General features: G+C 35.6%; 1 protein-coding gene across 4 annotated transcripts in view; it reads right to left on the bottom strand.

Annotated features, from left to right (window-relative positions):
* Positions 1–292: 292 nt before the first annotated feature.
* Wdr44 (WD repeat domain 44) overlaps positions 293–23,698 on the bottom strand; it is a 113,625-nt gene continuing 90,219 nt past the window's right edge. For 2 of the 4 annotated variants that reach the window (XM_011247497.3, XM_006527700.4), the window contains 9 exons: positions 22,967–23,031; positions 18,154–18,267; positions 10,213–10,335; positions 5,758–5,949; positions 5,484–5,585; positions 5,164–5,279; positions 3,877–4,004; positions 2,416–2,550; positions 293–1,430 (listed from right to left, as the gene is read on the bottom strand). In XM_011247497.3, the coding sequence (XP_011245799.1) occupies positions 1,336–1,430; positions 2,416–2,550; positions 3,877–4,004; positions 5,164–5,279; positions 5,484–5,585; positions 5,758–5,949; positions 10,213–10,335; positions 18,154–18,267; positions 22,967–23,031 (1,070 nt within the window). In that variant the 3' untranslated portion in view covers positions 293–1,335. The remainder of the gene's footprint in view (positions 1,431–2,415; positions 2,551–3,876; positions 4,005–5,163; positions 5,280–5,483; positions 5,586–5,757; positions 5,950–10,212; positions 10,336–18,153; positions 18,268–22,966; positions 23,032–23,698) is intronic. The other 2 variants (NM_175180.3, NM_001305675.1) reach the window with 1 other exon arrangement.

Here is a 23,698-nt window from a genome sequence, read left to right as displayed (position 1 = left end):
AAAGGAGAGGTGGGCAAGGACAAGGAGGGGAGAAGAAGAGAGCACTGTCTAAAGAAAGAAAGCAATGCAGGGGAAATCCAAGAGAGATAACAAGCAATCAAGTAGAAAGCCAAGAACGGTTAAGATCAAGGCCATGACAGCCTAACTAGGAATATGATGGTGACTCCTAAGTCCTCACATCCTGGAGTGAAATGAAGAGCCTGAGCATAGATGACAGTACTGTAGAATTAAACCCAGAAGCAAATTCAAAGGCATGTAGTTAATGCATCATAATGTAGAGATTGTAAATCTGTTTAAAGTCAAATTAAGACAATCATTTATTTTTCTTGCATCTTTTGATTTAATAATGTCATCTCAAAATATTTCACCTTTAACAAGTGTTGATGACCAACTTTAATGATACATACTTCAGTTTCAGAAACATATGCAAACCATCAACAACATTACCAGGGTTCTATTGTCCCAGATGTTATTTCATTGGTACATTATATTGGTATTTACAAAGCCTTTCAAATTCAACAACACAAAACAAAACAGCTTATTTTTTTTTAAAAACTACAATGCTTTAAAAAAATGTAAACAGTTCATTTTTACATTATTGTAAAAAAGAAGACTCACTCCTTAATGTGGCTTATTTTTAAGTGAGCAAAGCCTGGTGCTCATGGATAAAGAAAAGAATTCTTTACATAGAAACATTGTGCTCCAGTGTGGCAAAGAAAAAAATTATATATATATACACTTACAAAGTAAAGAATAAGTCCACAATTTAGATCACAAAAAAAATCTTGTCCCCAAATTGAGAAATTTATAAAAAACCATTTACACATGGTTATTGACCTATTGAAAACCTATATAACATTTCAAAACAATAATTCAGTCAAAAGATACATTTCTTAAAAACGAAATTTTGTGCAAAAAAATTTTTTAGAACTAGAAACAAGACCACCTCACCCAGTAGGAGGCCAAAAGAGCCACCAAAATAATTTAACTTTGTTAGATTTAGTGCATGTAACCAAAAGGCACGCACATGTGATTAATATATTAATATCTTTTCATGCAGAAACCTGTGCATGTTTATAATTATATAACAAAACATAAACATAACAAAACATAAACTCTATGCTTGGCAATGTTAATCTAACCACATTCTTTTCTAGTCTATCAGTCTAGGAGTTCCTAGATCACTAACACTGCCTCTCAAAAAATATATATTATATTTGAACAACTTTCAATAAAAGCTAAAAAGGGATGTTAGCCTGAAACACTATAATACTTTTCTCATTTATGATACATATAGAAACTTACTGATATGTTTATTTTAAATATAATTTCAAATTAAGATACAGTTTTCCTTTTGTTAATAAACACTTTGATTGCTCCAGTAAAATCAGCAGAAAGAAGAACTTCTGTGTTATCTGTCTTCACAATACCTGAAAAGCACAGAAAAAGCAGATTAATAGTTGATTTTAAAGGACCAGGAAGCCTGTTGCTGAAATTAGACATTCTCATAAGTCCGTTTCTACCTTTGGGGGGTTGGATCCTCTCCGAACCATCTGTTTTTGTTTGTTTGTTTATATTGATTTTTAAGAATTCTTATATCCTATGGTACCTTTCTTCCTTATTAAAGCACACTTGCAATTAACTTCTTCTTAGATGTTCTTTTCCTGTCTTAGGAATGTTACAGTTCTTTGGACCCTTAATATCTAAGTTACTCAAAGTAGTTTAGGCCTCTAAGTTATGCATTTCAATCTCAGGATTGGAATGGTTGGAGAACGTCACCAGCTGGCAATCTGTTTTTGGTTTCTAAGTGATTGATAATGCTGGCTTTACCACAGGCACTGTAACTGATGTGAAATGAGTACATACATTTGCTCTGTGAATGCTGACAGTCGTCTGCCTTATGGTCTGTATTGAAGATCTATGTAGCTACAATACATGGCCAAAATGTCAGCTGTGTAGAAGCATTTGACAAACAAATTCCATGTTAACTAACTTGATTATATATAGACTAAAAACTGCAGATGTAAGAAGTACTGATTACTTAGGAATAAAAGAATTTAAATTTTCATTGAAAAGTTGTCAACAGTAGTCTTTCCTTCTACCATATGGGTCCTGGGGATCAAGCTCAGGCTTTAGGCATGGTAGCAGGGGCCTTTACTGGCTAAGCAATCATTCTCTCTTTAAAGAATGCTGTCTGTAGAAATGATGAATTTTCAATTTTCTAAAATTCCTAGATGAATTAAAATGTATAAAACTTACAAGAAATATGTCATTAGAAAGTTCAGAAATGGGTATCTAACAACCCAATAGTAGGTAGTACACAAGAAATATTTTTTTACATGCATGAAAATCTTACCATAGGTAGGTAGGGAAAAAACAGACCAAACAAAATAAACAAATAAAACTGGCACCTACCAGTAGATGTGCTATCCAAAACTTCAGCATCTTCATATTTATCAATCCCTTCTAATTTTTCAGATTGCACATCCAAGGATAGCATCAAACTTGGGTTTGGAGCAAAGATGGCTGACGTAACAACTGCATTATGTGCTGGGAAAATTTATTTCAAGATAACTGAGAAATTTTATACTAAGCATAAAGACAAAAATGAGACTATTAAAAAGATCTTTTAAAATATATAAGTCTAATTTTAAACTCAGAAATATTTCCTAAAAAAAACTGTCTCATAGCTTCTACTCTTCCATAACTTTTCAAATTTTAGGTCAGGATCAATTCTTCCTTGGTATAGGAAAATAAAACAGTTAGAAACAAAACACAACCAGTTATAATTGCTAAACTTCCAATATATCTGTGAAGATCAGGCTGTGCCTTGCTCTAAGATTGTCCCCGTCTTGTCCTGGGTGGCTGTGTATTACCAATCAGCATTTGGCTCTTTATTATTAAACCTACAAGAATAGCACCTATAAACTTATCAACATATGACGACAACGGCTTATTAAAACTATATCAGGAAAAAAAATAAAAACAGGCCCCAGAACTTTGTGAATACATCAAAAGGTGGGATACGCTTATCTGGCCCCTATATAAAGACAGGTCCTATCATTTTAATGACAAGGGTCACAAACTCAGGGAACTGCAACCTGACCATGTGGTTTATGTCAAAAACAGAGAACTCTCTATATCCCATAAGGTTCAGCACAGCTTAGTCCCCTCTGCTTGAAGTGTCCCGCTTGAGTTGCCTATTAGCTGTTTCTCCATCCTCCACTTTCACAGCTTGGCTATGGCTTTGCTCTCCTGAGGCTCCAGAAGCTCTTCTGCTGAGTTCCTTAATGTCTTATCTAACAGCCTCAGTGACTCTCTGCATCTATCTACCTCTGCCCCAGCGAGGCCTCTTTGAATTCTGTGACCTCTTTAACCATTTAGTAGCTGCTTATAAGCTACTAATTACTGTTTCATGTATAGTGTGTGATTTGAAACTCAATATTAGTAATTAACATTGGAACAAAAGAGTCAGTGAGATGGCCCAGTTGGTTCTTGTTACCCAAGCCGAGCAACCTAAGTTTGATCCCTGAAACCAATTTAAAGGAGGAAGGAGAGCACTGACTCCACACAGTTGTCCTTTGGCTTCCACACTTGCACAGCATCACACTACTCCCACACATGTAATGATTCTTAAAACTTGGGATGAAAGAAACTGTGTTGGCCAGTGGCCAGCTATCAAAGGAAAACTGAGACTTCTTGGGAAATTGCAGCCAACAAAACTGTCCTAACTTATGAATTTATTGTTATTCTATAAATTCTAACATAGTAGAAAGACATAAATATGTCCATCTATGTTTCCGGCATAATGAGATCTCAACAAATCTCTACTCCTTTATAATAAGGCACATATATATGTAAGCTGCATTTGCTTACCTTTAATACCTTCCCAGAAGTCATTACGATCTCTCCTGACTGAAGTAAACTTGCTTAGGTCATGGTACGTACTCCAGATATAAACATATTTATCTTCTGAACCGCTAACGAGGTAAGTAAAGTCATGACTGTATTTGAGCAGGAAAGGTCAAAAAATAAACAGAAAAAAAATTAAGGTTTCCTTCTATCAGTGCTAATTTAAGATATCCACAGTAACACCTGAGTCAGATTGTTGAGAATTAAATCCTTATTCTGGATTCTGGATTCTGAATTTGGTTTGATGCATAGCCAGGCTGTTTTGATGTTTGCTTATTGCTACACATTTGTTAGAACACTGTTATAATGAATATACTCTCTCTGGAGATAACCAGGATAATCTTTTCAGACATAGGGGTGTTACCTATTGTTTACATTTTGGACATTTTTAATGCTACAGACCCAACCCAGAGCCTCATGATGCTAACCAAGACTCTATTAGCTTTAGAATTTTCATCAAAGCCCTGGCAACTGTGATGTTGGTTAATCCATTCTAGAACTAGTGACTTAAAGGAGAGCAGAAGAAGCCAATTAAATGGCTGGGTAATTACTGGGTACTTCAAGAAGAAAATAATGAATTTTTGAGAAGAAAAGCTAGGCAGCTAATCCTACTTGGGAGAATTTAGATCCCAAATTAAGAGTTCAAATAATGATAAGCAAAGGTGTAATGACATGGTACTTTGCTTTATGGGTTATAAAATGTTTTCTTAGCTCCTACACCAAAGGGATCAAGACAATATGTGTGGTAGTGGTTGTGGGGTGGCATGTCTCTTAAAGATTTACACAAAAGTTAAAAGCAAACATTCTGGAGCTAAAAATCTTCTAAGCATGTCTCTCACAACTATGATTCTAGGTCAATTATTTAATGTTCTGTGTTTTGGTTTCTTTATTTGTAAAACAGGGAGTTTTCTCACCTACCAGGTAGACAAAGTAAGCAATGTATGATGAAGATATTGTGTGATATCAGTTATAAAAATGTAAAGACTTGGGGCTGGTGAGATGGCTCAGTGGGTAAGAGCACCTGACTGCTCTTCCGAAGGTCCGAAGTTCAAATCCCAGCAACCACATGGTGGCTCACAACCATCCGTAATGAGATCTGACTCCCTCTTCTGGAGGGTCTGAAGACAGCTACAGTGTACTTACATGTAATAAATAAATAAATCTTTAAAAAAAAATGTAAAGACTTAAGAACCTCATATAATAAAAATTGAGGAGCACCATACCTTTGGGAATTTCTTAGTGCCAATTTACCTGAAACTTGCTTTGATCTGGCTGCTGCTATTGACATAACCCTTATACTTCATGGACAGTGATAGGTCTCTCAGATCATACAGTCTGATTCTGGAGTCATTTGAGGTTACCAGTATCTAAAAGTAAACCAAAAGCAAAGTTAAAAATATCACTTTTTAGTGTAAATTAAGCCATAACACCAAAAGGATGTTATACACAAATCAAGTAAATATCAGAACTACAAACAGCAATATTACCCCCATTTTCTTCCCAGTTTTAAAACTAACTTTCAAAAATCCATACCAGTGTGGAGAGAGATGGTTTGGAATACTATATGGTACCTTATTTTCTCCAGGTAAAGGTTCAATGCCAGTAATTTTTCTTCCAACCTTGTTGCGTCCTCTAGTAGATCGTACATGTATTTGTGTATGGTATTTCAAATGCTAAAGCAAAATAATAAATTAAAAATACCAGAATTAGAAGAAACCTCAAAGATCATTTGTTCTGAGCCTCAGATATTAGCATTTTTGCCTGATTTTACAGATAAAGCAATTAAAGTCTCCAGATGGTATAAATAGGATATAAATAAATTTTATAAAACCTAAAGGGTCTTACCTCTGTATCATAGAAAATACATCTACCATCATATGTCCCAATTACTGCATATTTGCCATTCTGACAAAAATTGGCAGCTGTGATCAACTTTGTCTGACCATCTACTTCATTCCATAAAGCCACCTTTTTGTCAGGTATGTTCCATAGGCGGAGCTTTCCATCCAATGATCCACTGAGAAAATATCTGTCATCCTAAAAAGGTGGCAAGAAAATGCTTTTATTGTCACATCAGGGAAAATTTAGCTAATTAACACATCAAGTGATTAAAACCAATGTTCTACAAGGAAATCTTATTCGAAAAGTCTTTGTTGCTGTTATTTTCTTTTCATTTTGAAGGCTGCATACTAGGGAGTCAAGTCGTGGCCTCACACATGAAAGCAAGTGCTCTCAGTGAGATACATTTGCATGTAGCCACAACATTTTAGTCTTTCAGCTAGCATCATTTTGTGTACTAAAAATTACAACAATTACACATGCCATCTTTCATGTTAAAAAAAAAGACATTGAACTATTTCATCATATTTTCAAACTGCTTTTCTAAGATATGAATGTTAATATAATTGTTTTATTAAGCATCACATGAAATAATGTCTACAATAAATTAAGTTTAAGAAAATTTGGAGTGCAAAAACTTAAAAACAGGATTCTCAGTTGATCTGTATTTTGAATCTCTAAAAGGGAGATAGAGTGGGTGGCAACTTTCTAATTTCCTTCCTTATTAACTTTCCTTAATACCCTAAACTTTTTGGGGGTATGCTTTTGTTTCCATAGCATGTGTAACACAGGGATACAAGGCTAACACCAGTCACAATGTACTGAACCTGCTTTTTAGGAACTCTGATACTGAATTGCAGACCAAGAGCTCTATGTCTTGAGGAACTGCTCCCATGCTGGGCATACTGCAAAGTCAGCAGAGTTTCTTGATTGCCATAGTCTGGTTTACAGGAGGATTCTACCATGTAAATAAAAGTGCTCCAATATACAGACAGAACATTCATTGCTCATCCAACAGCAAAGAATGTCAACAGAGTCAAGGTTGAAAGATCCTCTGCAGAGTAAACTAGTCTTAACACTCAGCTGGGTTAACGTGATGATTTAGTCTTAACTAATTAAACTTAATTAAGTTAATTTTAATTAAATTTAATTAAATTAGTTTTAACACTCAGTTGGTAATGTGATGAATGCATAGTAGGGGATGGGGGGAGAACTCAGTTGGTAAAGTGTGAGGACTTGACTTTGGATCCCCAGCACCCACGTATATGATAATGGCACACATGTGTAACTTTAGTACTGTGGCAGAGATAGCAAGATCCCTAAAACAACCTGGCCAACCAGTCTAGCAAAATTGCTGAGCTTCAGGTTCAGTGAGAAACCTAGTCTCAAAAACTAAGGTGAGAGGGTACACATACATATTATAGCCACCACTCACATAAACACAAGGATTACATGTTAAAAATCAGGATACTTTCTTCATATAAGAAATTTTTCTCAATCAGTACTGAAGCCTTTTATTGATAATATATATTATGTGATGGACAATTTTGATGCTATGGTTTAGTAAATTATACTTAGCAACTATGAGAAAAGCTGAATAAGTGAAAAGTATTTTATTTTGGACTTCAGATTTTAAATTTTATTTAAATATCAGCTTGTGTCTCCAATCTACCTATCAATTTAAGTAATTCATTTTTTTTTTCGTTTGTTTACAACTTTGCTACTTTCTTTCCAGGTAACACTGCAGTAGAATCACATTATCTAGTAAATGTTGACATGGCTCTCTCCTTCCCTAGTCCCCGTAAAAACCTCCTCACACCAGTGGAGGTTTTTGAACTATAGTTTTAGGTTTTCAAAGAAAATTATAAAAAATAATTGACTGGAGAGAGACCTCAATAATATACTATATAGAAGACTATTACAAGCTAGTGTTTCCTTTCTCTACTGCTACTTCAGTAGGTGGAGAGATTTCCGTCAGTTAGTGCTATGACTAAGGTCCATCCGTCTTTATCTTTAACGGAAAGGATAAACACCCTATTTAGAAAGAACAGTTTACTAGCTTGATGGTCAAAACTAATAAGGTACAAACACAGATTATACATTTTTAATTATTAAGTCTTCTTAAGTCTTTTAAGAGCTTAGAATTATTACTACCTATATTATATAGGCTTGACAAGGGACTGTCACAATATTGAGGGGGAAAAGTTAGACATTTCTCCTAATTTGACGGAAGAAAAAAAGGAATGCATAAATGACTGAATGTTGCACTAAAAAAGATAATGGGTATTAAACACACAGGGATGGACAATCTGACTGAAAAGGTAGTCACTCATCAGACTATGAGAGAGAAAGTCAATTTAGACCCAGCTCAAGTCCTCCACTTATTTTAATCTGGCAGTAATGGTGGCATCAATGAATATTTTTCCTTGTGCATCCATTTGCAGAAAAACAAAACTAATTGAGATTTAAACATTTATGACTCTATACCATAAAGGCATAAGACATCTATAATATCATGTATTTTCACCTTTTGATGAAATAAAATTAATTGCTGTTTTTTTTTATTTGCTTCAAGACCAAGTTTCATTATATAGTCCATATTACTCTGAAACTTACAATGGAAACCAGTCAGGCCTCATATTCTTAATCATGCTGCCTCAACCTAATGATTACTGGAATTCCAAGCAAGTACTCTCAAACCCAGTGAAGTACTTTGTTTGGAAGGGTAGATATGGCAGGATTGAAGAATGAATAAAAAGGATCAACAGTGTGAGTTAGGATCAGCAACACATGTATGCTGCCTTAACTACTCAAAGGGCTGAGGCCTTGAGATGAGCACTTGAAACCAAGATTTTGATGTGAGCCAGAGCAAGAGTCCTGATCTCAAAGAAAATAAACAAACAATAAGATTAAGGTTACTAAGAAGCTGGGGAGATGGCTTGTTTGGGTAAAATGCTTGCTACCAAAGCAGGAGGACCTGAGTTCTGACCCCCAGGACCTATATAAATACTGGGTGTGGCAGCTCAAATCTGTAACCAAGTGCTGGGTCAGTGGACAAAACAAGGGGATTTTGGAGAGCTCGCTGGCTAGCAAGTCTAGCCTGAAGAGTGACGTCCAGGTTCAGTGAGCAAGACTCACAAAAAATAAGGTAGAAAGCTTAGAGATGTGGCAGCAGTTAGGACCACTGGCAGCTCTATCAGAGGACAAAGATTTAATTATCAGCATGCACATCATGGATCACTAGCATCTATAACCCCAGATCCAAAGGACCTGACACACTCTCTGGCTTTAGATGTTATCAGGCACACATATGGTAAACAGATATACATGCAAAATTCCCATATACATAAAATTATAAAACTTTCATTGGTTATTAAAAATAAGCTAGAGTATGATAGAGGAAGATAACCCAATGTTGATTATAGCTTCCACAAGTAAAAACATGGCAAATACACCTCCATGTGCATATATATGCATACAACCAAACATACATACACATATGCACAAAATAATCATACTAACAAAGTATGATTAATATCGGGATATCATATAGTGAAATTTGGTTGTTACTCATTTCAGTCTTTTGGACTCTCCTTCCTCAACCTTTCCTTTCCCCAGTTCTCACCTATGTATGCACCTTTACTCTCTTACACCTACCACTTCCTCCTTTTAGAGACCATGTCTTGCCTTGCAGTCCAGCCTATCCTCAAACTAGTGAGCCTTCTGACTTAGTTTCAAGAGAGCTGAGATTATAGGCATGCAGTACCATATTTAGCTGCTATTTTCCTCTCTCCAATATTTCTTACCTTTAGTAGTATGATTTATTTATATTTCATGTGTTATTAAGGATTTGAGATAACTTTTTACTACATTTAGAGCATAATCCCCCACATGTAATGCAAATTATGAGAATATTTCTTGTTCAATCACTGAATGGTTGATTGACAGGGTCTTCTATACCCTATACTGGCCTCAAACTCATTTTGTTGTCAAGAGTGATCTTAAACTTCTGATCCTTTAATTACTACCTTCCTAGAACCGTGAATACAGCCATATGTTACCAAAACCAGTTTTTGTAACGCTTACAATTGAACCCAAGACTTCCTTTTTGTTAAGTAATTATTCTCCTAAGCTATACTCTCAGCCCCTTTTCCCATATTTTGAAACAGGCTTTCTCAAGGTAGTTCTGGATCTTTTAAACTTCCTATATTGACTAGGCTGGCTTCAAACTCAGAGAGCCAAATGCCTCAGCCTCCTCAGTGCAGAGAATAAATGCTTGTGCTACAACATCCAGTCCCTTTTCCCATTTTTAAAGAAAAATGGAATACTAATTTAAGTTGTTCTTAATTATGTGGCTACTAATGTTCTTTTTTTATTCTATAGTTTCAACTGTTCTTCATAGAAATCAAGTTCCTTCATCTCCCTTTTAGCATAACAAAGAGTGGATAACTGATTACTTACTCTTGGATGGAAAGCGATGGCAGTGACAAAATCTATATGTTGAAAACAGCAAAGGCATTCTCTTCTAGAAATGTGCCATAACCTGACTGTTTTATCCATAGAAGAAGAGAGCAGAAAGTAGTTCTATGGAAAAAATGATATCAGTTACTTTATTACTGTATATATGAAAACATATAGATGGAACAACAATATGAACAAACCAGTACCCCCCCTCCCCCGGAGCTCTTGTCTCTAGCTGCATATGTAGCAGAAGATGGCCCAGTCAGCCATCAGTGGAAAGAGAGGCCCCTTGGTCTTGCAAACTTTATATGCCTCAGTACAGGGGAACACCAGGGCCAAGAAGTGGGAGTGGGTGGATAGGGGAGTATGGGGGAGGGTATGGGGGACTTTTGGGATAGCATCGGAAATGTAAATGAAGAAAATACCTAATAAAAATAAAAATAATAATAAAAAAGAAAACATGACTCACACAATAAAATTGAACTAGGCTTAAAATTATTTTTGCAGTTTTCAGCTTTATATATGTTATTGTGATATGAAGTCTCAAAAAGAACATGGCTATTTCAATTCATTTGAAACAATAATTTTTTCAAATTATTGTCTTATGTATTTCACTGACTCTGAGACATTTTAGCATTACTTGCTGCATACTATGAATCTTAAAATGTATGACAGAAAATGTCAGGCACTAGCAGAGGATTAAGGAGTATCTTAGGTGTATAACCTGTACATATTTAAGCTTAACCATGAATATATGATATTAACTTGATCATTTAAGTTTAGTTATTTTTTACAGTTAAAACACTGATGAATTCTATGGATCCTAATATCTTCTAAAAGATTACTCTGTAATACAGCATAGAAATAAAAAGTTATTGTGCTCCTGTCAGATTCTAGGCAAGAAAGTTAGAGAATAGGAAATATCAAATTTCTCAGAATACATCACAGAGCTTTCTGAGCTAGAAGAGTTAGCATAACTGATTTAGGCATTGTATTTGCTCAATTATCCTGAAACCAAACATCTACCCATCAAAAGCTTCTGGTTAGCAAAGTCTCAATAACTTCTAAACCTCAAATATTTAAAGGGAGAACTATATATTACATGGAATGAGGAAAGTCAAAGGGACTCTAGAATTTTTTTCTAAATATGACAAACAAATCAAGGTTGTAATAACACTTATTGAGTATATACAATTTGCTAAAGGTTTTGTTCTTAGCACTATACACAATTCTGTGAAGTAAACATACTATTATCTTCCTTTTTGACAAATGATAATATTGAGGCTCAGAACATTTAAATAAGTGATCTAAGATTACACAACCTGTCAGTGGTAGAGCTCGGGTTCAAGAGCAGGTGGTCTGACTCTAGGCTAGAACCATGTTTTGCATAGTACAGAAAAGCACTAAAATGCTTTGTCATGTGCACAAACTAATTAAGAACACTTAATCATTATCTGTGTGGCAGCTCATAGCTGTAATCTTTGGGATGTGGAGGCAGGAGAATCAGGAGTTCAAAGACATCCTTAGCTACATAGTAAGTTTTAGGATACCCTGTCTACAAGAGACTCTATTTGCAAAATCATAAAATAAGCCAAAAAGACTTATTGCAAATACTGATTTAGCTATGTAACTATATGAGCTATTTTACAAAACACACTTAAAATACCTATTTTTTAAACACATATTATACCTTATTATTAAAATATAGAGTTTTGGAGCCACACATGGTACCTAATAATTTTAATCTTATCATCTGTGATGCAAAGGCTATAACATTGTAAGGTTGAGACCATTGTGTTACAAGTTTTGATTCTGTTTTGTAAAAGAAATAATAATCTGGTTGTTAGGGTTAATAGATCAGTGGTAGAAAACTTGTAAGGCTCTAGGTTTGACTGCCAATATCCGGAAATAAAGAGGAGAAAAAGAGGGACAGAATTTGGAAGCATTTTAATAGACACTGAGAGGAATATAATCATTATTTTTCAGAGATTACCCTGTTCCAGAAAAGTTTTAATGAGCATATAAAGTTTATACCATAATTTTCCGTTGATTAATGGCATTAAACCTATGGCCCAATGCTCTTTAATACTGCCCTTCTTTAGAGCTGAGGTGTATAGCTCAGTAGCAGAGGTAGCACTCAAATAAGTCAACTAACCAACCAAAGAAGCTCAATAAAATAAAATTTGGCTTTATTCAGTGCTTGCTTCAAGCATATGAAATATATGAATATATTCTTTTTATTATTAGATATTTTCCTCATTTACATTTCAAATGCTATCGCGAAAGTCGCCTATATTCTCCCCCTGCCCTGCTGCCCACCCCACCCACTCCCGCTTCCTGGCCCTGGCATTCCCTTGTACTGGGGCATATGATGATTATATTCTTAAAGTATAAAGTGCTAAACACATGTTCAATTCTATTTTACTATGCCAAGAGTTTTTGTTTAATACATTCTTACTAAATGAAATTAATTTCTTTAATTTTTTTATGTGAATGGGTGTTTTGTCTGCATATATGTCTGTGTATGAAAAGCATATGTGGTGCCTATAGAGGTCAGAAGAGGGTGCTGGATCCCCTGGAATTATAACATATATTTGTGAGGCATCATGTGGGTGCTAGGAATTGAATCTAGGTCCTTGGGAAGAGCACCAGTGTTATTAACTGCTGAGTCATTTCTCCAGTCCTGAAATAATTTCTTAATCTAAGCATTGAACTTTCGAGTCACATAAAGTATATTCAAACTGAAGTTCTGAATATAACTAGTTTTATAATCCTTAGATGGATCATGGAAGTCAGAGCTCTCATCTGTACAATGAAAGAACCATTACTAAATGAAACTTTTACTGTATGATGTAATACTGTGTTAGGTGCCTAAAACAAGTACTTAGAAAGTTGAAAGCTCACTACAAACAGATTCTGATGGACACTGAAGAGAAATAACAGTAAAATAAGTCTTGATCCCTATCCTATCCTTCAGTGGTTTACAATCTTCTTGAATCTATGATCTACAAATCTTTGGTGGCTTGACTAATAATGGAACCTATAGGTTCAAATATTTGAATTCCTGGTCCAGAATTGGTGAAATTGTTTGGGAAGGATTAGGAGGTGTGGCTTTGTTGAAAAAGCTATGTCACTGAGGAGAGGAGGATCAGGTTTCAAAAGCTCATGCCATTCCCAGTTCTCCTCTCTATTCCTGCCTGCTGCCATGATAATCATGGACTCATTCTCTGAAACTATAAGCAAGACCACAATTAAATGCTTTATTTTTTAACTTTCCTTGGTTATAGTGTTTCTTCACAACAACAGGAAAGTAATTAATACAGTAGAAGTTAGGATTTTCCCAGAAAAAAGCACACCAATAACAATAGTTATTCAATAACAAGTAGTACGCACAGAAAGCATAGCATACAAGTAAAATTATATTGAGCTGACTGTATTTATGTATTTAAGGAGAGCATATGGCGCGCGTACACACGCACACACACGCACACAAACACACATACACATATTAATGTGAATAACATCCACAAAAAATTTCAAAGCATTATACTCTTTTTTTTTTATCTTTTTATGACTAGTATGCATAATATAAAGAATCAGGAAGTCCCAGCTTACAAACTATCACCAATTATAAGGCAAATAGACTGATACTAAATATACTTTTGTGACTTACAAAATTTGTAAAGAATGCAGGAAAGGAAGAATTTATGATTTCTTAAATCTTTGCAATGTATTCAGCATTGTGAAATTTTATGTGCTAGCTCTTATAGGGTGATGAACTATTATTATGACATGGGGATTGGATAGAGAATACTGGTCTGAAGACATGAGACTGTAAATTGTCCTTCCCACTCCTTAGCTAGATGCAAGTCAGCATGTTCCTTAATGCATATAAATCTTCTTTTTCAAATCCTTGATGAATATTAGGAACTTCACATGTTTTGACTGAACAACTGAACACAAAGAACACATGTAAAATACTTAAACTTGCTGTCCTCAGTACCTGCCACATTCATAGATCATGTTTTTAATTCTTTATTTTTAACTGTGTATGTGTGTGTGTGTGTGTGTGTGTGTGTGTGTGTGTGTGAGAGAGTGAGTGTAGGAGAAAAGAGGTACCCCTTTGGAGCTAAAGTCATAGGCAACTGTAAACTGTCCTATGCAGATGTTGGAAACTAGCCCTACTCACAGATAATGTTAGTTGAACATTTAATGTGTGATAAGTAGATGTGTTTTAAAAAGAATTTATTTTATGTGTAGGAGTATTTTGCTGGTATGAATGTATGAGCACTGCATGCCTACCTGGTACCCATGGAGGCAAGAAGAGCCTGTTGAATCCCCTGAATCTGTAAGAACAAGTGGTTGTGAGCCACCATGTGGTGATGGGAATGCAGGTCCTCTGCAAAAGCAGCAAATGCTCTTAACTGCTGAGGCATCTCTCTAGCCCTAGGTAAGTGCTTTGTACTCACGCAGTCTTTCCTTCTAACTCTACAAAGAAACTACTTTTGTTATGGCTATTTTGCAGGTTAGGTATGGTATAGTTAAGAAAGATGGCCAAAGGTTCCTCAGAAAATTGGACATAGTACTACCGGAAGATCCAGCAATACCACTCCTGGGCATATACCCAGAAGATGCTCCAACATGTAATAAGGACACATGGTCCACTATGTTCATAGCAGCCTTATTTATAATAGCCAGAACTGGAAAGAACCCAGATGTCCCTCAACAGAGGAATGAATACAGAAAATGTGGTACATTTACACAATGAAGTACTACATAGCTATTAAAAACGACTTCATGAAATTCATAGACAAATGGTTGGAACTAGAAAATATCATCCTGAGTGAGGTAACCCAGTCACAAAAGAACACACATGGTATGTACTCAGTGATAAGTGGATACTAGCATGGAAGCTTGGAATACCCAAAATACAATTCGGAAAACACAAAAAACTCAAGAAGAAGGAAGACCAAAGTGACTACTTCGGTCCTTCTTAGAAGGGGGAACAAAATACCCATGGACAGAGTTACAAACACAAAGTGTGAATCAGAGACTGGAGGAATGACCATGACTGCCCCACCTGGGGATTCATCCCATATACAACCACCAAACTTTTTTGGATGCTAACAAGAGCTTACTGACAGAAACCTGATATAGTGGTCTCCTGAGAGGCTCTTCCAGTGCCTGACACATACAGAAGTGGATGCTCACAGCCATCCATTGGACTGAGGGCAGGGTCCCCAATGAAGGAGCTAGAGAAAGTACCCAAGGATCTGAAGGTTTTGCAGGCCCATAGGAGGAACAACAATATGAACTAACCAGTACCCCCCAGAGCTCCCTGGAACTAAACCACTAATCAAAGAAAACACATGGTGGGACTCATAGCTCTAGCTGCATATGTAGCAGAGGATGGCCTAGTCAGTCATCATCAATGGGAGGAAAGGCCCTTGGTCCTGTGAAGGTTCTATACCCCAGTATAAGGGAATGCCAGGGCCAGGAAGTGGGAGTAGGTAGGTTGGGGAGTGGGGGTGGGGGCAGGGGATGGAATATTTTGGAGGGGAAATTAGGAAAGGAGATAACATTTGAAATGTAAATAAAGAAAATATCTAATAATAATAATAAAAAGGAAGGTGGCCAAAGATCCCAGAAACTTTAAGGAGCAAAGGAGATAGAATATGAATCCTAGGTATCTGAACCCAGAGTTGTGCTCTTAGCTAGGTGGATAAGTAAACAACAGATATGTTTTGGGTGAATATGGAATACAAACTACCTAGAAGGCAGATGTGTATAGGGTCTCACTTTATTATTTTATTTTAATTAAAATAAAATTACATCACTTCCCCTGTTACTTTCCTCTCTCCAAATCCTCCCATGTTCTTTCCCTCCAACCCTTCCATGTCCTGTCTTACTCTCTAGAGTTGATGGTCTCATTTCATTGACTATTTTTTATCACACACACACACACACACACACACACACCCTCCTGAGTCTGTTTAGTTTTGCACTAAAATGAAATTAGTTAAGAGAAATAAGTTCTAATATTCCACAGTACAGGATGGAATCTGTAATTTAAAGTACTAGAAAAGAGGAGTCTGAAGGTTCCAAATACAAAATGGTAAATCTCCAAGGAGGTAGATGTCAATTACCTGATTTTTTTATCATTTCATATTATATATGCATGTAGAATTATCATGGTAGACTTCATTAATATGTATAATTGTCATGTGTCAACTAAAACATAAAAACTGTTAGACATAGAACTCTTTATTTATATGTAAAAAGGTTCTTGGGCCTGGGAGATGGCTCAGAGGGCAAAGGTAATTGCTCTTTAGCCTGACTGCTTGAGTACAATCACTGGGACATACATGGTAAGAGAGAACTGAATTCCACTTTTGCTCTGCTGGCTTCCATATATAGACATTGGCACGTGTTCCTACAGACTGTGTTTAACACAGAAAGAAAGAAAGAAAGAAAGAAAGAGAGAGAGAGAGAGAGAGAGAGAGAGAGAGAGAGAGAGAGAGAGGAGGGAAGAGAGAGGTAACTTTAAAATTTCAAAACTACAACTTCACAGTTTTTCGAAAAAAGGGTCTCTTTTCCTGATTGTGTTCATGCATGTGCTTATACACATGTCTGTATGTGTATGTGGAAGTCAGAGGACAACCCTAGGTGCTGTTCCTCAAGTGCTAATTATTTTATTAGACTAAAACTTTTACTGGTCTAGAACTTTCTGAGCACGCTTGGTTGGCTTACCAGAGTCTCATGGGTCTACGTGTCTCTTTCTATCCAATGCAGGCATTATAAATGTATGCCATTCCACCTAGCTTTTTTTCTTTTTATGTTAGTTTTTTGGCATCAAACTCAGTTCTTAAAGGTTCTAAGATATGTGGTTTAAAAACAGACTACCAGAGAGAAATAGAAAGACACAGAGAGAAAAATATTGTGACAGATAGGTTATAAAAAACACCCAGAACATCTAAGGAGAGCGAGCAATTCACAAATGGACTGATTCAAAGTTGATGCATAGTAGGAAATGTTGATGGAAACCTATAATTCTAATATGTGGCAGACAGAAGTAGAGGCAGAGGCAGGAAGGCATCAGTAAGTATGACATCAACCTGGGTCACAAAGTGAGTGTCAGCCTACCCTCAGCTACAGAGACTCATTCCCAATGAAACAAGCAACAAACAAGCCAACAAGGAGAGCTCAGGTGTATCTTGATTTAGTAAGCCAAAATATGCCATTAATATCTCTGTGCTACATAAGGTTTTTCTGATATAATTAAAACATATGGGTACCACTTGTATCCCAGCTATTAATGCCTAGTTAATACAAGTTCATTTTTCTCAAGTCAAGTTATTTAAATATTATTTTCTTTCTTAAATTTTAATTATATTTTAGATTTTGATTACTGATATAAGTTAAGGGATCAAGAAAAAAATTCTAAGGTGATTTGTTTTTAAACACCTTATTTAAAATTTGAAGCATCTTACATTTTTAGAAAACTATTAAGGTATTCATGGACAAAATTGTCCCTTTACTTTTGATATAATATTGATCTATGCGAAAAATACTTCAAAAAATAAATTGTTAATGAAAAATGAACAATTGCAAAAAGGTAGCAAGATAGCCTAAAAGCAGGCTTAAAGATAGACCAGACTTAATCTTTGTAGGTGAAGTCACATTCATTTTGTTATGCATCATTACTTTCTGAAAAATCACTACATATAAAAAGCAAATAGCAAGTAATACAAAGATAGATCTAACTTGTTAAGCAATGCCCACACTTAAAATTACTCTTTTAGAACTTTGAGCAGCTTGTAAGTAACTTTCACAAAGTAGACAGCTGACACTAGTGTGATGACAATTAAACAAGTAAGGCATTTAAAAATACTAATGTCAAAGTCATAAGGATTAATGCATAATTCAAATAATAATTCTTACTTTAGACCATGAAAGATCAAGGAGATCAGCAGTATGTCCTTTATATTTGCAAAATGGTCGCTGCCGAAACGGTGCATTTTTGTCATCTGGGTCTTCGTCAGTTCCGCTACATACCTAGTTAGACACAAAACAAACTTTAAACCTCGGATGAAATGCTATCAGAACAAGAACTTCAGACTTTCCCAACCACCCGTTCTCTCGTAAATTTGTATGATGCCCAACTGGAATCTCATGCCACCTAAAGCAGACTTCACTGTTTATGCTGCTTTATAACTTACCGTAACCTTTCTTTCTCTCCATTCAACGACGAACTAGAATCATTTCTGAGGCAATATACCCTGCCATACTCGTTTACATGTCCTTCTTTGTCCTTTTCTTAGCTTCTGTTTCTTCCGAAGTAGAACTAGCTTAAGGGGGTGAGTCATGACTGGGCTAAACTAATTTAAGATTAGCTCATTCCATTTCCCAAGGATCACTAAGTTAGCCATAGGGTGTGTTCAAGGGAGCTCACTTAAAGAGACTTTCCCATTTTTTTGTCTTTCAACATCTCTATGTGATTAAGACACTAGCTGCCTTCTTGGGACCATGAGGTATGGAAGGACCCCAAAAAAAATAGAGTAAAGGGGAGAAAGTTGATGGAACTCTGTTTCCCTGGTGACACTACTGAGCTAACTAACCCTGAGAAGCCTTAGCTCTTGACTCACTTCTTCATTATTTAAGCCATTTTAAAGATAGATTTCTGTTACTTTACAGAAGTAGGTAGAAAATAATGCCATATACGCATGCCAGAGTTGGTTATTGCATGATATGTGTATTTATCATCAGAATGAATCCTAGCTAGGAAATCTTTGAAATAGTCATTAATACTATGAATATAAATACATTAAGAAAAAAATCCTCCAAGTCCAAGAAGTTAAAATAACATAATAGAAGGTCTCACAGCTACCCGTGTACAAGAGAATTAATGTAGAATATAAGTTATCTAACTTCTAAGTCCAGATTTACCTCAGCTGCTTCAGAGCATACAGCATGAGAGACAATACAAAGTTCCAGCTAGGCCTATATGTTTAGGGAAGAGTGGTTAGGATAAGGATAGAGATAAAAGTTCATGGAAATATAAAATGATATTAGGGTAAACAGGTATTTTTGAGACCACCTCACAAGATCTTATACATGTAGATCAAGATTCTAGGTGGTATAAGGCCATGGAGAACCAATACAGAATTCTGAAAAGGAAAAAGTAACAAGCTCTGATTGGAGCTTTAGAGAAACTGTGAACAATGTTAAAGACTGTTTGGATGGAACAAGTGGTGGCAGAAATAATAAAAAGTTTAAAAATGCAGGTTTGACTTCAGAAAGAGGACTTCGAAGATCTGAGCTGGGTTTGACCTGAGAGTCTCCTCCCTGAGGACGGGCTTTCATAGTTTAGGAAAGTGCTATCCAAGCTACCAAGGAAGCAAGCAATCAACATGTCTACCCAGCTTTGAAGCCTATGAACCACAATAAGCAGTATGGGATATCCCTAAGACTGTAACAGTGGCATTAATATCTTGGCAGTAATCAACAACTGTAGCCAGATTTAAGGACAAGAAGAAACTCATGCCTGGTATTAGAAACCTAACCAATTACCCACGGCTAGTGAGATTATGGATCTTAGAAGAGGACATCCTATGGTCAACAACAGAACCTACTACTACTAGACCAGCATCCACAGAGAAGTGTAGCTCCCCAGTCCTCAGCAAAGAATCTTCTATTTGCAACAAGTGGAGACCATTACAGAAAATTACAACTGATCAAAACAAACTGATCATAGGGTGCCTAGCCCCATTAACTATATTTAAAACATAACTCCTACACCTAAGACTTAGGGACATTATGTCTTTTGGTTGTGAGTCTAGCCTTTAACATCTCAGCCATCTATCCTGAAATAAATGTTAGTTGTCAAAACAAAAATGATCCTTGGGAATCTCTATTTAAAAATAAATTAAAAAATGTTATCATAAAAAAAAGATGTAAGGAACATGAGGGAAATAGCAGAAAGATTTTAAGAGCCAGAGGACCAAGATATTTGCTGCGGATTGTATTGCCTAGAAATGACAGAGATGCTTCAATCTATACCACTACTATAGGGCTGCTGACATAAGACTGGAACAAAGACAACACCAAAAAAACTACAATGAGGAAGGGGGAAATATCATGGGACCCCACCCTAGGACAAACAACTATAGATAACTAATAATGCTTAGAGAAGGAAAAATAGTCTTTCCAGAATTGATAAGCCTTACTAATTGCTTGTATAATATCAAGTGCTCAACCCTGAATTCATGTACAAATAAACAACACTAACCATTCACAGCAAGTTATATTAATATTTATACCTCTCTCCCTCCCTTCCCCCCCCCCCCCTCTCTCTCTCTCTCTCTCTCTCTGTGTGTGTGTGTGTGTGTGTGTGTGAGAGAGAGAGAGAGAGGATGAATAAATGTATGAGAGAGAATAATAGTTAAAATAAAATAGGCTAGGAATTTGAGAGAAAGCAATGCATGTGTGTGGTGTAAGGGGGATGGAGAAAATGATGTAATTATATTTTAATAATAAAAATCATCAAAATATTAAAGTGTATGAAAAATGAGGGCTTAAACTGGGACAGTAGCCATGAGAAGCTACGAGTTATATTTCTTTATATTATTTGTTTATACCAGAACTTGATTTTTGGTGCTGGAGATGGAATCTAGGCCTCATGCCTGCTAGACAGGGGCTCTAGTCTTATACAAAACTTTAAAAATTCATTAAAACGTCTTCATAGGAACCATGTAGGCAGACTAAAACACCGAGTTCTAGAGTATTTACCAATCATTTCTAGATAAAAACTTCTTCCCAAAATTTTACTTCCAGACTAGTGAGCCTTGATAAAAGAAGTAACATTAACAGTCTTGTCCTTTACATAAATCCAACATCCTGCTTAATAGTTATTTATTTTTCATTAATTCGTAAGCACTCTTAATTTCCCCAGCAGTAATTCCAGGCTGTTTTAAGGAGCAGTTAAGTGTTATTAACACCCACTGACACTCCACCAATTAAGTTTATTAAACAAAAATTTACCCCCAAAACATGAAGTTCTAGGTTTAAAAGCACACTTACAATTTACAGCATTAAGAAGAAATTTTACTCAGAATTACATATTACACTCTTGTCCAACTATGGATTCCAAACTGAGAAGGCTAAATAAAAGTCCATGCTAAAGCCGGCTCTACAAGTTTTTAAACCTTCGCACAGCAGAGCAAGCTATGCACACACCTCCCCTATACTTTCTGAGCTACTTTTGAGAATCAAGACAAACATCCATAGGTGTCAGAATTCTAGGCTTCAGAACACTGATAGTGAGGAGGTGATTGCCATTGGCTCATCAGTCTCTGCGAAACTGTACAGAAGGTTCTATTATACTCTATTTCACAAGAAACCAAAACATGAGAGCACTTCAGGAGTAAGAAACCACTACCATGAGGCAGACAAAATGCATATAAACATGATCTCTATTGTGTGATTGTGTTCCACTGCATCTAAAGTTACCTTACATAATTCCAAAAGCCATAAAAAAGACCTCATTCAGCTGTTTTGAGAAAGACTCAGAGGAATCAAAGCAATATCAAATGACCTTTTCACAAAAATGATAAATTACTCAAGTATTTCAGAAGAAAAAATAATCAAATAGTATAAGAAAAATTACTAACTTTTCTATTAAGGAAGTTTAGTAATTCTCATTTATAATGTCTTGCATCCAACATTTTAGTTATACTTAAGAGATCAGAAGTGTGGCATTGACAGAAATAGTTATGAATCTATAAGTTGCAAAATATATACAAGCCAGTTTTATACAGTATACACTATTTTTAGAAGCAATAGAAACCTAGAAGTTTTATAAATTAAAAAAATAAGTAAACAGACTCTTTCCCTCAAAGCAAAGCAGTTAAAATTGCCACCATACATTAGTGAGTGAAGGCTTTAGAGAAAAAGTAAACCATGAAAAATGAGCATAGCCTTAATGGAAAGAAGGGAAACTGGAAGCATCTAGATAAGGGAAAAACTTAGACTAAAAGCACAGAGACAGGAATTCAATGCTGACTTCATGCTTACTACAATCAGCATGGAATAAGATATCCAGAATTAGTCCAAAGCCTAAATAGAAAATCAAACTGAAAAGGAAGATATGGTAAGCAATATAAATATAAAAAGATATATGACACATTATAGAATCACATGAGTAATAATTTTGCCTGCTGGTTTAGGGAAAATAATAAGAGAACATAAGATATTTGAGCTGAATCCAGAAAGGGCATTCTGGACAAAGCAAAAATATGAGAAAAATCAACATGAAAAAATATTTAGGATACAGACCAGCATGGAAATTAGAAGTCACAGATACCAGAATATTAGAACTGAGTTAGAAAGGCAGTAAAAGGTAATATTAAGAAGTATCTTTTTCCTGGAGGTATTAAAGAGACACCAGAAGAATTTAACTATAACTATAAAATGGCATAATTATTATTAATTTAAAAAATTAAACCCAGACTGAGGAAAAGTGATTATGTTTTATTTAAGTATGCATCAGCAGGTCGGTACTGTGAATACTATTATTCGCCATTTGGCAGTCTTAAAACTTAAGAATTTCTCACCTAGGAATAGTAATAAATGAAACTTTAATACTCCATGTTAATTTCAATTAAATGCCTTGACAAAACATTTAATAATTGTAAATAATTTTAAGACATCAAATAAGTGAGAGTTTTGTAACAGTAACTATAAAATGTGAACATACCCCCATGTCTGTGTCAGATTTTGATGAACTTAGACTTTCCTGAGATGGTGAAGGTGACACGCGTCCTAAAAACAGCACAGTAATTGTAAAAAAGCATGCATGTATATGTACTCATCTACCAACTAGAAATACTCTAAAATAATGATAGTCATAGAATATAATTCTCCAGAAAAACACATTTTCTAAATGCAAACTATAACCATGCAAACACCCACATACTTGTCTTTATCATTTTGAACAATCTTAATAAAACGGCTTAAACAGTTCCCTAAGTCAATAAACAAAATATCATTTAATCCGTGTTATTCATAATAAATACATTCTTACTTACATTACAAATAGCAATGGGAAACAACAAAAGTCTGAGCTGAGGTTAGGTCTCAATGACAACTGAAATTGGCTTTTTGCCTCAGATAGAACAAGAAAAATGACCAGGGAGAACAAAAAAAGGTTCAATCACTCACTCTATAACTTTGTCTCGTTAAACACATCACCATCTTCAATTACATATTATAACATATGTTAAGGAAACTCACAAAGGTTTTCTAAGAATATAGGGTTCCCAGAACTGGTGGTGCAGCTCATTATCTAAAATACTGATGAGGCTGAGGCAAGAAGGTCTTAAGTTCAAAGCCTGCCTGAGCTGCAAAGAGAATTCAAGGCCAGACTGGGCAACACAGTGAGTCACTGTCACATGGTATTTTTTAAAAATGGGAGGCAGATTGAAGTTAA

The sequence above is a fragment of the Mus musculus genome, chromosome X, assembly GCF_000001635.26.
Source record: "Mus musculus strain C57BL/6J chromosome X, GRCm38.p6 C57BL/6J".
Lineage (NCBI taxonomy): Eukaryota > Metazoa > Chordata > Mammalia > Rodentia > Muridae > Mus > Mus musculus.
This window is presented reverse-complemented; position numbering and strand designations above follow the sequence as displayed.